The 15,786-nt window shown below is 35.4% G+C and overlaps 1 protein-coding gene across 1 annotated transcript; it reads left to right on the top strand.

Annotated features, from left to right (window-relative positions):
- Nucleotides 1-430: 430 nt before the first annotated feature.
- Nucleotides 431-15,296, top strand: LOC142352228 (sulfide:quinone oxidoreductase, mitochondrial-like). The gene is made up of 4 exons (XM_075404679.1): nucleotides 431-1,077; nucleotides 4,317-4,757; nucleotides 5,231-5,599; nucleotides 14,988-15,296. The coding sequence occupies exons 1-4, from the start codon at nucleotides 787-789 to the stop codon at nucleotides 15,138-15,140; spliced, it is 1,254 nt and encodes a 417-aa protein (XP_075260794.1). The 5' UTR covers nucleotides 431-786; the 3' UTR covers nucleotides 15,141-15,296.
- The last annotated feature ends 490 nt before the right edge of the window (nucleotides 15,297-15,786 follow it).

The following is a 15,786-nucleotide window of genomic DNA, read 5'->3' on the forward strand; positions in this document are numbered from 1 at the left end:
GACAGTTTGCAGCCCTGTAACGGGATTGCTTCTTTGACTGCGCAGACTATGGTTACTGGAAAAACATGCGCTATTTTGTGCTCACTAAAAAGAAAGGAGCCAGATTCCAAAGGGCAATTTTAATCAATTGTCAATTCTTTTGCAGCCTGTGGTTCGAAGCAAGTCATCCCTCTCAGATTTGCCCTAGGGTCATTATTTTGTAACAATAAATGGCAAATTTAATTAGCAGATTTCTTTTTTGTAAATGCGAGCATTCAGTGTCAGTTTTTATTTTGATTTTTTCTCTTTGTGTATCTTTTTTTTGTGCACAAATGTGGCACAATTCATGTTGTTGTTATAAAATTTAACCTTTCAAGATTTCCATTATACTAGTCTAATTTTCGATGCGAGACTTATTTGAACATCGTGCCAATTGATAAATTTTGTACAATGCATGATCAAACGTGTATTTAAGAAAATTGCTCTTTGCTGAACTTTGGTTTAGCTTGATCGTACATATTAGCTTTATCTTACATATCGTACATAATTTAACAGTCATTCAGTAGATTTAAATAGAACACAGTCTAATTACTTGCTGTCAAATTTGAATCTTGAATCAACATAAAATTGTTCACATGAACATTCTCTGAATTAGGGTTTAATTTCTGCATTCTTGAATTAGAGTTGCGTTTTCCACATTGTTTTGTCGAGTTTCTAAACCTACTATTTATCAACTGAAACCAAGAAATCAATTATTTAATTGCTTAAAAGTGCAAATTTTTATCTGAGCTGTAAAAATTTATTACGATGAGCTCGAAAATGTTTCGTGTTGTTGTTGCTGGAGGCGGCTCTGCTGGCCTGACCATGGCTAACAGGTTATCTCGAATATTGGGTGCATCGAACGTGGCGTTAATTGAACCCAAAGACGAGCATTATTATCAGCCATTATGGACATTGGTTGGCGGAGGGTTGAAGAGAATGGAACAATCTGAGAAACCCATGAAAGATTTTGTCTCTAAAAATGTTCACTGGGAGAAAGAATTTGTTGAGGCGTTTGACCCGGATAATAACAAAGTTGTACTTCGAAACGGAATTAGTGTAGGTTTCATGGTTTTTGTTCTGGCACTGCTTTGGTAAATGCATGTACACGATTGCTCATCCTTAAGTGACAGTTAGCTGCAGTTACATTCAAATAACAATAATGAATTGACAAGAGGGAATTTTTCTAAAGGGCTGAAAAATCTTCAGTTATTTTAGAACGTTAAGGAATCTGACCATAGGTTTTCTTTCATTATTTAAACGTCTGCATTCTCCTGGAATGTCAAGTTTTACCAACTTTGAATTGAATTATTTTGTCCAATTGTTTCACCGCCATCATTTCGATTTAGTTACTTTCGCTGATTATAGAAGTAAATAGAAAGTATAGAAAGCAAACAAGTATTCCAAGAAAACACCGCATGCTTTTTCAGGGATTCTTTTCTCTAGTTTTCTGTAGATTGCACATCTCAATCTTTTTACCACCAGATTATTGTGATAAAATAGTTGGCTCAAGTCTGCTTCCATCATTCTTGAGTTTTTTATGAGGCACAAAGTATTATCTCAAAAAGAACAATACAAGAGCCATAAAAGTTGGCGCTCATAGCTTGAACTTTTATCCCCTTTGGCTCTAGACTGACACTTGCTAAAAAAATATGCTGATTAATTGCTCCAAACAAAGTTTGTAATAGTAATTTTAAGCGTGTTGTTTTTATGCGATTTTCCATATGACCAATTTTTGTCTGATCATCAATTTTCTTGACTTTACGTCTTGAGCAACGTCGTCAATTGTTAAAGCGCTAGAGCTTTAAGTCAACAACAATTCTCTAAAGCTTCAATGTTTTCAAAGAATCATTAAGTTTTGTAGCAGAATCAATTGTGAATGCAACTGAGTTAAACGCTGAAGAACACAAATCGCACGTCCATAGAACAAGCCAGAAATTTATGCAAAAAATGGATGCACATCAATGTCAGCTATACCTTTAACTGACAGAAAAACCAACCAAATCTGAAAGGCGGATAGAATTAAACTTAAAAAGTGGTAATTCTTGCTGGCTGACAGCAAAAACGCTATGGGCTTCAAGAACGCTATGTAAACAAATTTTTCAACAAAATGTGATAAATTTGGCGAAGAGTTCAATGTTCAGCATGTGATCATTTGTAAAAAGGTGGCCGCACTACGCAAAGGCGTAATGGAACAAGAGATGAGTTCGGGGAAATGGCTAGCGTGGCATTGCCCTACATTCAAAATGAACAAGTCATCAGAGAGCACTCAGAGAATAAGCCAGATCTAAGAGCCAATCTATTATTCAGTGGAGTATGGAGTCCTCAAGAAAATGCCTTGAGTTTCTTGAGGGCTCCGTATCCCTGTCAATGACAGTGAGGCAAAATTTTGCTGCAGAAATCCGAGAGACTATTAAAGATCTGCGCTGATGAAAAAAGAAATATTTTGATACATGTTAGGAGAAACAGATCTCGTTTACTCCACTTGTGTTGAGCGTTGACGGCATGATGGTCCGAGAAAGCACAATCTTCTTAAAAAGACTTGCAGATAGATTATCGTCAAAATGCGAAAAACCGTGTGCCAAAAAATTTGAGCTGAGTCAAAACACGTTGTTTTGCCATCCTGAGAGCATCAAACTTTTGTATAAGAGGTATGAGATGCCTAAGGCAATCATTCCAGTTCGAAGATGGCGAATTTTTGAAGAATGACTACTAATTTCACCAGAAGCTACCTTGATATTTTACTGCCCAACGAGGGGGGGGGGGGGGTAGCGCACAACAATAATAATAAATTGTCCAAAAAGTGAGATATATAGAAGCCGATTAAATTGAGTGATATCGCAGAATGATTGCTTACAACTGTTATGTTTCCAATGGATTGGGACGTTGTATATTAATTGTTTCTTCTCGACTCACCCAATGAGAGGGGAGTTGAACAAATTGCCTTTGTAAACGAAAAAAGAAGAAAGCAATTGGTGAATTTAAAGAACATGAGGGGGACGTCAAACTCAATTAGCAGACTGTTGATTTAAATTAGAACCATGTCAGCAGTAAATGCTATATGTTTTTTCAGAGTTAATTAATCTGTTATTAAGTTCTGGTTCTCTATAGCTTTACACACTGTAGAGGAGCCTAGTTCGTCGCGAATGGCAACTCTTGGGTTTTTGGACTCCAATACACACCCCCGCACAAACTCACTTGCTGAGTCTACATCTTTTTCCTCAATTTTTAAAGTATTTAATGCACCTCTCGTTATTGGGCGAGTCAAAGCAGCCAGTTGTTCATCGATTTATGGATTAAACCGCCCCGTTCTTTGGGTGACAATTATTAATTTAACTTAGGTTTTTTCATTATCAATAATTCATTTTAGCAAATCTGTTCGACGCAATCGTGGTTGATTAAAAATGTTCTAAACCGTTAATCGACTACTCTAATAAGAAGTGCAATTTGATGGAGCTCCCCTCTCGTTGAGTGGAAAGAGTTGTTCATAGATAAAAACATCATCGCCTAACTCCGCACTCATTAGACGGGTAGAGTATTGCGGATATTTATCACCTCTCGTTGTGCGACAGAGTAATTGAGACGCCTCATCTGTTTGCTTGCGCAATGATCTCCAAGCAACAGGCAGCTCTGTACTCATATCGTAACAGCTCTTGCTATTATTTGTTAGTGGTCTTAAAACTAACCCTCTTGCTACTCCACTGGTGACCTGTAAGACTTTCTTGTTGTCTCTTACCATGAACTCTTTTCTGTTCTGTTTATTCAGTTAAAAGCTGTGATTGCAAATTTCTCTGCGTAATTGATCGCAAGTGAAAAATAGAAGTGATGTAGTCCTGTTCATCTAATGTTCTCTATAGCACCTAGTTTGAAGTATTTTTTGCATGATTGCCTGGATAAAATTTAATGACAATTGACTTTCCCCTTAATGTTTTTCCGTAAGCGTTGCTTGGTCTATAATTACTCTTTCTTTTTTGTTGTTTTCAGTTTTTGGGCTCGTAGTCTTTTCACTACTTTGCTATTTTTTCTACTTTGACGAGCCATTGTCGTTGTCTTCGGACTGAAATATACGAGCCTTTTTTATTTAGATTAAATTGTTTGACGTGCGAGTATGCTCTATAGGACAAAGATTAATGGTGACATTTAACGCAGTTCAAAAATATAATGGTGACCGAGGATGAGCTTTTTTGTGTAGAGAGATAGCTAAATATTGGGAAAACACTTTTTTATTAAGACCCAACTCGGAACGTATGTACTTTGGAAACAGAACAGGTCCAATTACTCAAGGTCAGTTTTTTCAGCTCAATTATGAATACCTCATCATTGCTTTGGGTATCACTCCGGACTATCAGCGAGTGCCCGGACTGCTGGAAGGACTTGAAAATGCGCCTAATGTGTGCACAAACTACGATGCCAAATATGTGACCAAAACTTTTCCAGCTATCCAGAACACCTCAAAAGGGACTGCACTTTTTACACATCCGGATACCCCAATCAAATGCGCAGGTGCTCCTCAGAAGATTCTGTATTTGGCCGAAGATGCGATTAGAAAACGAGGAGTTAGAAGTGAAGTTGAGGTCGCTTTTACCCATCCTGGTGGGGTTATTTTTGGGGTGCAGAAATATGCAGAGCAGTTAGAAAAAGTTGTGAACAAAAGAGGAATCAAGACGTATTTTCACCATGCACTGAAAGAACTGGATTATGCGAGTAACACTGCAATCTTTCACAATTTAAAGGATCCAGTAAGTTAATGGTAATTGTATTTTAATTGGGTCAGTTAATTGAGCAATATCCTTAAAGCCTTTAGTGTAAGTTACTTCTGACGTAGGGAATAAATAATTTTTAAATTTTCACATGAATTGATATCGTAGAAATAATTTTAACAAGTGGAAGTTAATTTAGATGATTTTAATTGATGAGTTGTTTAAAATCCATTTAAGTGTGCTTATTAGGGCAAGTGTATTGAATGTAATCCAAACATGAAGCATGTCTAGTCCAATTAATTCATTTCTGATTTTAGATGATTAATACTTGGAGAAAGATAATCTGTCTTTCGGTACGAAAGCAAGTCTGAAAGTTTTCATGAAATTTCCATAGTTTTCTTCTCGTTCCATGTAATGTCTTTTTGATGCCTTGTTCTTATATTTCCTATGGGATCACGAATTTTACGTTTTGTGCAGATTTTGTTAAACTAGTTTAACGGCTATTTTGATAGGAAAACCCGGTTAAAGTGTCAATAGCGTACGAAATGATCCATGTCTCGCCTCCCTTCAAAACACCAGAGCCAATTGCCACCAACCCAAATCTGGCGGCTGGGACGGGATATTTAGACGTCAACACTAAGACCCTGCAGCACAATAAATACTCTAACATCTTTGGCATCGGAGACAACATCAACATTCCATCAACTAAGACTGCGGCTGGTGCAGCCGCACAGTCGGGAATTGTGGAAAAGAATCTGAAAGAGGTCATGGCAAAGAGGGAACCTGTGGTGTTTTACGATGGATACACCAGTTGCCCGCTCGTCACTGGTGGAAACAAGGGGATTTTAGCCGAGTTTGATATCAATGGTCAACCCCTGCAAGTATGTATGAGTTCACTTTTTAATTGGTCTCGAACAAAATTTTTAATTTTTACTGGACCGTTTTGTTCTAGAACATTCTTTCACTTCTTGAGCTTGACTTTTTTTAAGCTTGACTTCTTTACAAATAGCCGCACAGCGATAGCTGGGACTTTTTTAAGCTTGACTTCTTTATAAATAGCCGCACAGCGATAGCTGGGGCTATTATTGGCCTTGTCTCGGTTTTTTTACAATTCAAAGAATTTGAATTGTATTGGGGGCGCTGTCCTTTTTCACGCCAAAACAGGAATTGGAGCGAAAAATCGAGTGGTTTTGCGGCGTGAAATTTTTTTGCTCTAATTTTCAAGTTGAGTGAGAATACGGTGTTTGAACAAAAGTTCGCTTTCTCGCTATTGGTTTTTTGTTCATATACGGCAATTTCACTTTGGTTTTTACTGTTTTTTCAATTTTTTGGATCGGATTTTTTTTCTAAATTGTTTTCCCAATCCATTCATAGTTCATTCTACGCCTAGTTTTTTGTTAGAAGCAAATTTAATTTCTCGCTAGTGGTTTTTTTGTTCTCGCTAGCGGCATTTTCACATTGTTTTTCTGTTTTTTTTTTGTTTTTTGATCCGATTTTTTAGAAATGGTTTTTCCAATTCACTCATTGTCCATTCTAGGTCTAATTTTTTGTTTAGTCAATGAGAATTCTTTGAATTGTACGCCAGGACATGTCCTGCTATGTTTTTTTTATTTCGTCAAGATTTTTGTTACGACCATATGACGTCACAACCACTTCAAATCTGCTTTTTATTGATTCGTTAATACAATTTCAAGTGAATTGCGTTCGTGACGTTATTTTTCACTCTTAATGGAGCGATTTTTTTGTTCATTTGCGTGATTAAATTTTTGGTCACACGTGACTTACCTCACTCAAAAATGACTTCCTGACTTTGAAATTGACTTTTTTGTACTTCATTTGAAAGAGATAAGGTCAAGTCCGTGTGTGTCACTCTAATTGAAGGTTATTTAAGAGCAGCTAATAGAAGCAGCAATAAGTTATACATATTCATAATCAAAATATAGCATCTCAGCAATTAATGAAAAATTTCTTTTTCGTCTGTTACTATCTGTTTGAGATTGCTGATCTACGAAGCTATTGCGGCTATTTTTTGGCAATATGCCATCTATGTTTTTGCTTGGCCTAAATAAATTGCTCTTACTCAGAAATTGTGTTGCTGAAAGAAAACTGATTATACGATAATCTGGTACAAGGTCCTGATAGACGAGAGGTTATTTCTTCATTCTATTACGTCGTAGGTCGGGGGGTTTAAACACTGCCTTGGAGGGAGTTTTTTGCACCCAAAAAATTCTAGGCTGCAGCGCCCTCAGAGTTAAATTGCTCCGCCTGTCGTTCGAGAACAATCTATGTTTATAAATTGAAACTCTAACAGATCGAACTCTTTAAGAAAGATCGAAGGCATCTAAGCTATAAAACTGGTATATCAAATAGCAGCTAGTGATCTCAAAGAGTTTGAGTTTTTCACTTCCCAGCTGAAGTTGTAAATTTGCTGTCAGAGCGAAAAACTAACGGAAATGTGCACTCCCTTCCTCAAATTTGTTGATTCCCCTCGCTTCTTTTTGCTGAAAGCTGAAAACTTTCACTCTATCATGACTATTTGAGGCCTCAAACAACTTTTTGAGGCAATTCTATTGATCTGATCGGCCTTTTTATGAAGTTAAGTTGAAAATTGGACCTCCATCAATTTTTACTGGTTGTTTTTTGCTTTTTTCTGTCGAATTGACCTCAATTACTCAGGTTAAGTTTTGAGCAGCTAATTTGAATTGGCGTTGGGTTACTACGTGAAGCGATTTCTAAAGTGCTCAAAAATTGATTTTAATAGTTTGTTTTTGAGGAAAGCAATAGACATAATGAAGGTTGGCTAAGCAATTTTAGCCTAAATAAGTGGTTTCTCTTTTGCTTCAAGTTGGCGGAATTAATTGTGATTCCACAATTTTTAATAGCCGTTATTGTGATTCAACAACGTTTTGAATAATCGCTTTAGGATTCAAAGTCTTCTAATTTTATTTGGGCTCAACTTCTTTACAATCCAAAAATTTCGTTTGCATTGGTGCTTTTTTTTGTAAGATTTTTGTGTAATCATTGATAATTGTTGAGGTCAATTGAAAGTACCATTTCAGTGGTGATTTTAGTCATACCACAGCAGCTGAGCAAAAAAGCGTAGTCTTAAGGGGGAAAATTTTTGAAACATGATTGTTTTCGAAATGGTCTTGCTCACGTTTAGCAATATGAATTATCATATTCACATTTTCAGTGCTCAGTCCAAATTTTATGATATGTTCCACTAGCTATCTAAAATAGCGAGTTTCTGTTCTTTTGATCTGTTCGGCTGTTTTTATCTTAGTTTAATATGCGGTCATGTTAGACATTGAATTTTATTTTCTTTTTATAGTCAGCCTAATAATCAGGTTTTTGCATAACAGTTCAGCGAAAACTTCGGTGCCACGTTTTATCTAAAGTAAAGGGTTTTTCTTTTTAGATACCTTTTTTGTTTTGAAATCTTGTTAAGTCATATCCGCTGATGACTTTTTTTTGACAATTTGAGGAAAATTAGGAGTCAATTTGTAGGTGATTTGACTCCTAACAGGAAGCGGAGCGAAAAAGCGAGTGGTTTTGCGGTGTGAAATTTTTTGCTCTAATTTTAAAGTAGAGTTGGAGAACGGTGTCTGAACGAAAATTCGCTTTCTCGCTAGTGGTTTTTTCACATGCCGCAATTTCACTTTGATTTTTACTGTTTTTTCGATTTTTTGGATATTTTTTCTCTGAACGGTTTTCCCAATGCATTCATAGTTCATTCTAGTCCTAGTTTTTCGCTTGAACCAAGTTTCCATTTCTCGCTAGTGGTTTTCTGTTGACATGCGGCATTTTGACATTGATTTCCTGTTTTTTTATCTGATGTTTTTTAAGAAATGGTTTTCCCATTTCACTCATAGTCCATTCTGGTTTTTTTCATTAGTCAATGAAAATTCTTTGAATTGTAAGCCAGGACTTGTGCTGCTATGTTTTTACATTTCAAAAAAATGAATTGTTTGGGGGCTCTGTCTTTTTTTAAAGATCTGTTCCCACATTTTCATGATTTTTGAGGTCAAATTGGATCAGTGATTTTGGTCACGCCGAAACAGGAAATCGAGCGAAAAAGCAAGTGGTTTTGCGGCGTGAATTTCTTTGCTCTAATTTTAAAGTAGAGTGAGAAAACGGTGTTTGAACAAAAGTTCGCTCGCTTGTTGGTGGTTTTTTGTTCATATGCGGCAATTTCACTTTTGTTTTGTACTTTTTTTTCTATTTTCTCGATCGGATTTTTTAAATAGTTTTCCCATTCATAGTTCATTCTAGGCCTAATTTTTTTGTTTGGACCAAATTTCCATTTCTCGCTAGTGGTTTTTTGTTCACATGCGGCATTTTGACATTGATTTCCTGTTTTTTTATCTGATTTTTTTCAAGAAATGGTTTTCCCATTTCACTCATAGTCCATTCTGGTTTTTTTAATTAGTCAATGAAAATTCTTTGAATTGTAAGCCAGGACTTGTGCTGCTATGTTTTTACATTTCAAAAAAATGAATTGTTTTGGGGCTCTGTCTTTTTTTAAAGATCTGTTCACACATTTTCATGATTTTTGAGGTCAAATTGGATCAGTGATTTTGGTCACGCCGAAACAGGAAATGGCGGAAATACTCTTAATTTAAAGTAGAGTAAGAAATCGGTGTTTGAACAAAAACTCGCTTTGTCGCTGGCTGTTTTTTTGTTCACATGCGGCATTTTGACTTTGATTTTCTGTTTTTTTTTTAAGTTTTTTTGGTCTGACTTTTTAGAATTGGTTTTTCCAATTCACTTACGGGTTCCAGGTCTAGTTTTTTTGTTTAGTCAATGAAAATTCTTTGAATTGTACGTCAAGACTTGTCCTGCTATGTTTTAAATTCGCTTTACCTTTTGATCACGTTTTACAAGTCACGATTTTCACGTTTGACTTCTGACTTACTTCACTCACTGTTTCAACTGAATGGATTTTAAATTCTTTAACGCATTCAATTACGCAATGTGTTCAATACTGTAAAAATCGGAAGATTGAAATCAAAAGAGGCAAGATAAACCTATAAAGTCCGGCCAATAAGTCACTGAGAATTAGGATATCAAAGTTCTTTAGATTGTTTGCTAGCCGACATTGGTATAAGGCTTATTAGCTTTCAGTTTAGAAGCTGAATTAAGCATAGTTTTAGAATCCAACTGGAACTGCTCGCTCTGGAGTTGGAGAACGGTGTTTGAACGAAAATTCGCTTTCTCGCTAGTGGTTTTTTCACATGCCGCAATTTCACTTTGATTTTTACTGTTTTTTTTCGATTTTTTGGATAGATTTTTTCTCTAAACGGTTTTCCCAATGCATTCATAGTTCATTCTAGTCCTAGTTTTTTGTTTGAACCAAGTTTCCGTTTCTCGCTAGTGGTTTTTTGTTGACATGCGGCATTTTGACATTGATTTCCTGTTTTTTTATCTGATTTTTTTTTAAGAAATGGTTTTCCCATTTCACTCATAGTCCATTCTGGTTTTTTTAATTAGTCAATGAAAATTCTTTGAATTGTAAGCCAGGACTTGTGCTGCTATGTTTTTACATTTCAAAAAAATGAATTGTTTTGGGGCTCTGTCTTTTTTTAAAGATCTGTTCACACATTTTCATGATTTTTGAGGTCAAATTGGATCATTGCTTTTGGTCACGCCGAAACAGGAAATTGAGCGAAAAAGCGAGTGGTCTTGCGGCGTAAATTTCTTTGCTCTAATTTTAAAGTAGAGTGAGAAAACGGTGTTTGAACAAAAGTTCGATCGCTTGTTGGTGGTTTTTTGTTCATATGCGGCAATTTCACTTTGTTTTGTACTTTTTTTTTCTATTTTCTCGATCGGATTTTTTTCTAAATAGTTTTCCCATTCATAGTTCGTTCTAGGCCTACTTTTTTTTGTTTGGACCAAATTTCCATTTCTCGCTAGTGGTTTTTTGTTCACATGCGCCATTTTAACATTGATTTTCTGTTTTTTTAAGTTTTTTCGGTCTGACTTTTTAGAATTGGTTTTTCCAATTCACTTACGGGTTCAAGGTCTAGTTTTTTTGTTTAGTCAATGAAAATTCTTTGAATTGTACGTCAAGACTTGTCCTGCTATGTTTTAAATTCGCTTTACCTTTTGATCACGTTTTACGAGTCACGATTTTCACGTTTGACTTCTGACTTACTTCACTCACAGCTTCAACTGAATGGATTTTAAATTCTTTAACGCATTCAATTACGCAATGTGTTCAATACTGTAAAAATCGGAAGATTGAAGTCAAAAGAGGCAAGATAAACCTATAAAGTCCGGCCAATAAGTCACTGAGAATTAGGATATCAAAGTTCTTTAGAATGTTTGCTAGCCGACATTGGTATAAGGCTTATTAGCTTTCAGTTTAGAAGCTGAATTAAGCATAGTTTTAGAATCCAACTGGAACTGCTCGCTCTGGAGTTGAAGAACGGTGTTTGAACGAAAATTCGCTTTCTCGCTAGTGGTTTTTTCACATGCCGCAATTTCACTTTGATTTTTACTGTTTTTTCGATTTTTTGGATATTTATTCTCTAAACGGTTTTCCCAATGCATTCATAGTTCATTCTAGTCCTAGTTTTTTGTTTGAACCAAGTTTCCTTTTCTCGCTAGTGGTTTTTTGTTGACATGCGGCATTTTGACATTGATTTCCTGTTTTTTTATCTGATTTTTTTTAAGAAATGGTTTTCCCATTTCACTCATAGTCCATTCTGGTTTTTTAAATTAGTCAATGAAAATTCTTTGAATTGTAAGCCAGGACTTGTGCTGCTATGTTTTTACATTTCAAAAAAATGAATTGTTTTGGGGCTCTGTCTTTTTTTAAAGATCTGTTCACACATTTTCATGATTTTTGAGGTCAAATTGGATCAGTGATTTTGGTCACGCCGAAACAGGAAATCGAGCGAAAAAGCGAGTGGTTTTGCGGCGTGAATTTCTTTGCTCTAATTTTAAAGTAGAGTGAGAAAACGGTGTTTGAACAAAAGTTCGCTCGCTTGTTGGTGGTTTTTTGTTCATATGCGGCAATTTCACTTTGTTTTGTACTTTTTTTCTATTTTCTCGATCGGATTTTTTTCTAAATAGTTTTCCCATTCATAGTTCATTCTAGGCCTACTTTTTTTGTTTGGACCAAATTTCCATTTCTCGCTAGTAATTTTTTTGTTCACATGCGCCATTTTAACATTGATTTTCTGTTTTTTTAAGTTTTTTTGGTCTGACTTTTTAGAATTGGTTTTTCCAATTCACTTACGGGTTCAAGGTCTAGTTTTTTTTGTTTAGTCAATGAAAATTCTTTGAATTGTACGTCAAGACTTGTCCTGCTATGTTTTTTTAAAACTCGCTTTACCTTTTGATCACGTTTTACAAGTCACGATTTTCACGTTTGACTTCTGACTTACTTCACTCACTGTTTCAACTGAATGGATTTCAAATTCTTTAACGCATTCAATTACGCAATGTGTTCAATACTGTAAAAATCAGAAGATTGAAATCAAAAGAGGCAAGATCAACCTATAAAGTCCGGCCAATAAGTCACTGAGAATTAGGATATCAAAGTTCTTTAGAATGTTTGCTAGCCGACATTGGTATTAGGCTTATTAGCTTTGTTTAGAAGCTGAATTAAGCATAGTTTTAGAATCCAACTGAAACTGCTCGCCAAATTAGAATATTTTTGACACTGAAAAAAACAGAAAATCGGTCAATTTATCTCTTCTTTTTCTGTTTCAAATCCGATGTGCATCGAAGCGCCTCAACGGCGGCTATTTTCCGGTAATCTGCCGGCTAAGTTTAATATCTTGCTGCTTTCATGAAATTTAGACTATCGCATTCTCCATTCTGTTCATTGCTTTATCGTTTGTCTGTTATTACTTTTCGCAACAGTGTATTTCGCTGCTATTATTCGGTAATACTGGCTAGGTTTTTTGAACAAGATTAGCAATTTATTAATGTTGTGGACTGAAACTACGAAATTAAAGATTTTAAGGATAGTAGTATAAATTTTGACGATATTTTTATATCAGGGGCTTAATTTTTCCATAATTATGTTTTAAACACAATTTAATTGCTCATATAGATTTTTATTGGTGACATAACAATTTACCTAATTCGCTTTTACGCAATGCCATTTTACGCAAACTGCCTTTTTACACAATGCTATTTTAACCAATGCTCTTTGATCTTTTCGTTCAATTATCCGATGTTCGGCTGTTATAGCCAAATTCCCCGGGCCATTTAATTATATAGCCATTTATAATCCCGTGTTCTGTTGCAATTGTTTCATATCAATTCCAACGGGCAATTTAATTCTATATTTGACCAAATAGTGGTTCTGTTAATTTTAGCAATAGAGTAAATTAAACTTGGCATTGGGTAAAGCGCATTGGCTGAAATGGCCTCTTTGGTGAAATGGCATTGGGTAGAATGGCATTGGGTGAAATGGCATTGAGTGAAATGGCAGGTAGGGTAAAATGGCAGGTTGGGTATAATGGCATTGGGTAAAGTGGCATTGGGGAAAATTTAATTGGGTAAGTTGTCGTGCAGCTGCTGGGAGTGTCTTAACTCAAGGTTAAAAGGTCGTTTTTAGGAGGTTTTGGGCTCAACGTGTTGCAATTTTTCATTACTTGTTATGACCATTTTTTGAGCTCTATGTTTTGGTACTACAAATACAAACACGCAAAATGATAATAATTTTCGCAATTTTTAACTTTTTTGAAAATGTTGTCCTTTTTGTGAATTTTTCCGGCTTCAGGGGCCAGGAATTGTCCTTTGTGGTTTGATGATAGAGCACTGGATAGTTTCTAGTAATAATGGATTGGTTTTCAACGTTTTAATGTCGCGAAATTCTTTTTTTAAATAAAATCCGCAATTTTTTCAAGGTTTCCTAAAGTTTTTTGTCAATTTTTGATATTTGTCCATTCTCAAGTACCAGGAAACCTATTCCACGGTCTGAAAAAAGTTACTGCATAGTTGTTAGTTTCAATGGATTGGTTTTGAACAATTTAACTTTTCGAATTTTGAAAATTTTTGATAAAACTGCAAGTTTTTTAATTTTTTTGTGCCAGAAAAACTATTGCACGGTCTGATCAAAAAAATACTACATAGTTGTTAGTTCCAATAAATCTGCTTTCAACATTTTATGGTTTCGAATTTTAGAAATTTTTTTGATAAAATTTGCAATTTCATGTTCTTTCAAAACATTTGTCTTTTATCCATTTTTTCTTGCCTCAGTAGCCAGCTAATCTCATCGAGGCTTTGATAGTTTGTTATTAGATAGTAGCTATGGGGCAATTGAAAGGTTTTGAACATTTTATTAGAACGAATTTCTATTTCTGAAATTTGAGATTTTTTCCAAAAATTGCCTATGGATATTTGAGCCAATGAATTTTTTAATGCTTGGAATTGGGTTAATGGATAGCCTCTAGAGACCAAGAAATGATTCTGAAGACATTAATATAAGGATTTCCAGTGAAATTTCATTAAAGTTTGCAATTGTTTTCATTTTTTAAATTTTTCGGTCCTTTTTGAGTTAATCGATGATCTTCAAGGGTCAATCAATTTTTTCAGTTCATGCAGATATAATACTAGACCGATTCAGAAATAAAAATTGGTCTGGAACATTTTTTTGAAATAGGTATTTTGAAAGGGATGAAATTTTTCCTAAGGGGTAAAAGCTTCAAGAGTTTTAGTAATGAGTATATTTTTGTTTAGTTTGTTTGATTGTTTTAGTTTCTCAATTTTGTTTGGCGATGATTTTGTTTGGCTGGCATTGTTCATTTGATCTGCTGGTCAGGTAGAGTACTTCTAAGTTTTTCTTTCAATTCTAAGAAATGTACTTAAGAATTGTATTTCACGACTTGTTTATGAACATTTACTAATTAAAGGTCGATAGTGTGCATCTAAGTACTGCCAAACTTATATGCCCTATTTCCTGAGTAATAGAGTCTGGAGTTTTAATATCAAATATTAATTTTAAAAAAGCTCCATTAGGGTTTTTCCTTGTAGAGCAAATGTGTCTCATAAAGATGACAGTCGGAATCTAACCCAAAAAGTCTAGTGGTCAAGCGTCTATCGCGGCCATTTTCCGGCAATCTGCCGGCTATGTGTTGTAGTGTCAAGTCTAGCTCTTTGGATGATACACTCACCATTACCAGTGTGAAAACCTATTATTAGTTCTCATAAGGCATATGAAAAAGACAATTTTGCCCGCATGAAAAGGGAAAAAGCAATTCATGCTCAAATAATTGCAGCCAAAACATCAGTTATGTGATCTGATTTCAGACACTGCCTTCCATCTTTGGCCAGCACAAAGAGAAGAAGCTGTGGTACTTCATGAAAGCACGAATGATGCCTCATCTTTACTGGTACGGCATGATCAAAGGGCCCTGGAAAGGCCCAGCTGTAGTTCGCAAGATGCTTCGTCTGGGATTCTGATGGCCATTTAATTGAACCAGAAATAATGTGCATGATCGTGGCATTTAAATCAGTTGTGATCAAGTTTATTAATATCATTATTTGAGGAACTCGTAAAAGAAACCAAGTAATTTTGCTTGTGTTTGTAACAGCTAAGAATTGACGTGTTTAATCTTTTCTATCTTCAATTCCTGTAGAAGTACCAATATCATTTGCTTTTATAGAGACAGTTGATTACAGAATTCCGTGGGGGAATCACGAGCAAAATAATTCGCGGTTTTTCATGAAATTACACTACAGACTCGCAAAGACTTCTGTTCTGCCGGAACGACTTTGACATCGTGTGGATAAAAGCTAGTGTGTTCGAAATTATGACTCGTATTTAAGTTTCTTTGATATCTGCATGCTTGGCCTGTAAGACTTGTCATGTTACTGCGGTCCTCTAGTGTAATTGTTTGCAAAATTCGGTTTGCAAAATCGGCATGTCATTTTTTAAATGTTTCATTTACGGGATTCAATATCTGCCCTCGGAGACAACATTAATTAGGGACGTGTTTCTTCTTCAATATGAGCTACTGCAAAGCCGAAAAATTTCGATTTGTTAATCAGAGCTCATCTTAGATCTTCAGACGTGTTCCTTATACCCTGACTATTTTGTTTACTCGGC

This window comes from Convolutriloba macropyga, chromosome 13 (genome assembly GCF_964194025.1).
Source record: "Convolutriloba macropyga chromosome 13, txConMacr16.3, whole genome shotgun sequence".
NCBI lineage: Eukaryota > Metazoa > Xenacoelomorpha > Acoela > Convolutidae > Convolutriloba > Convolutriloba macropyga.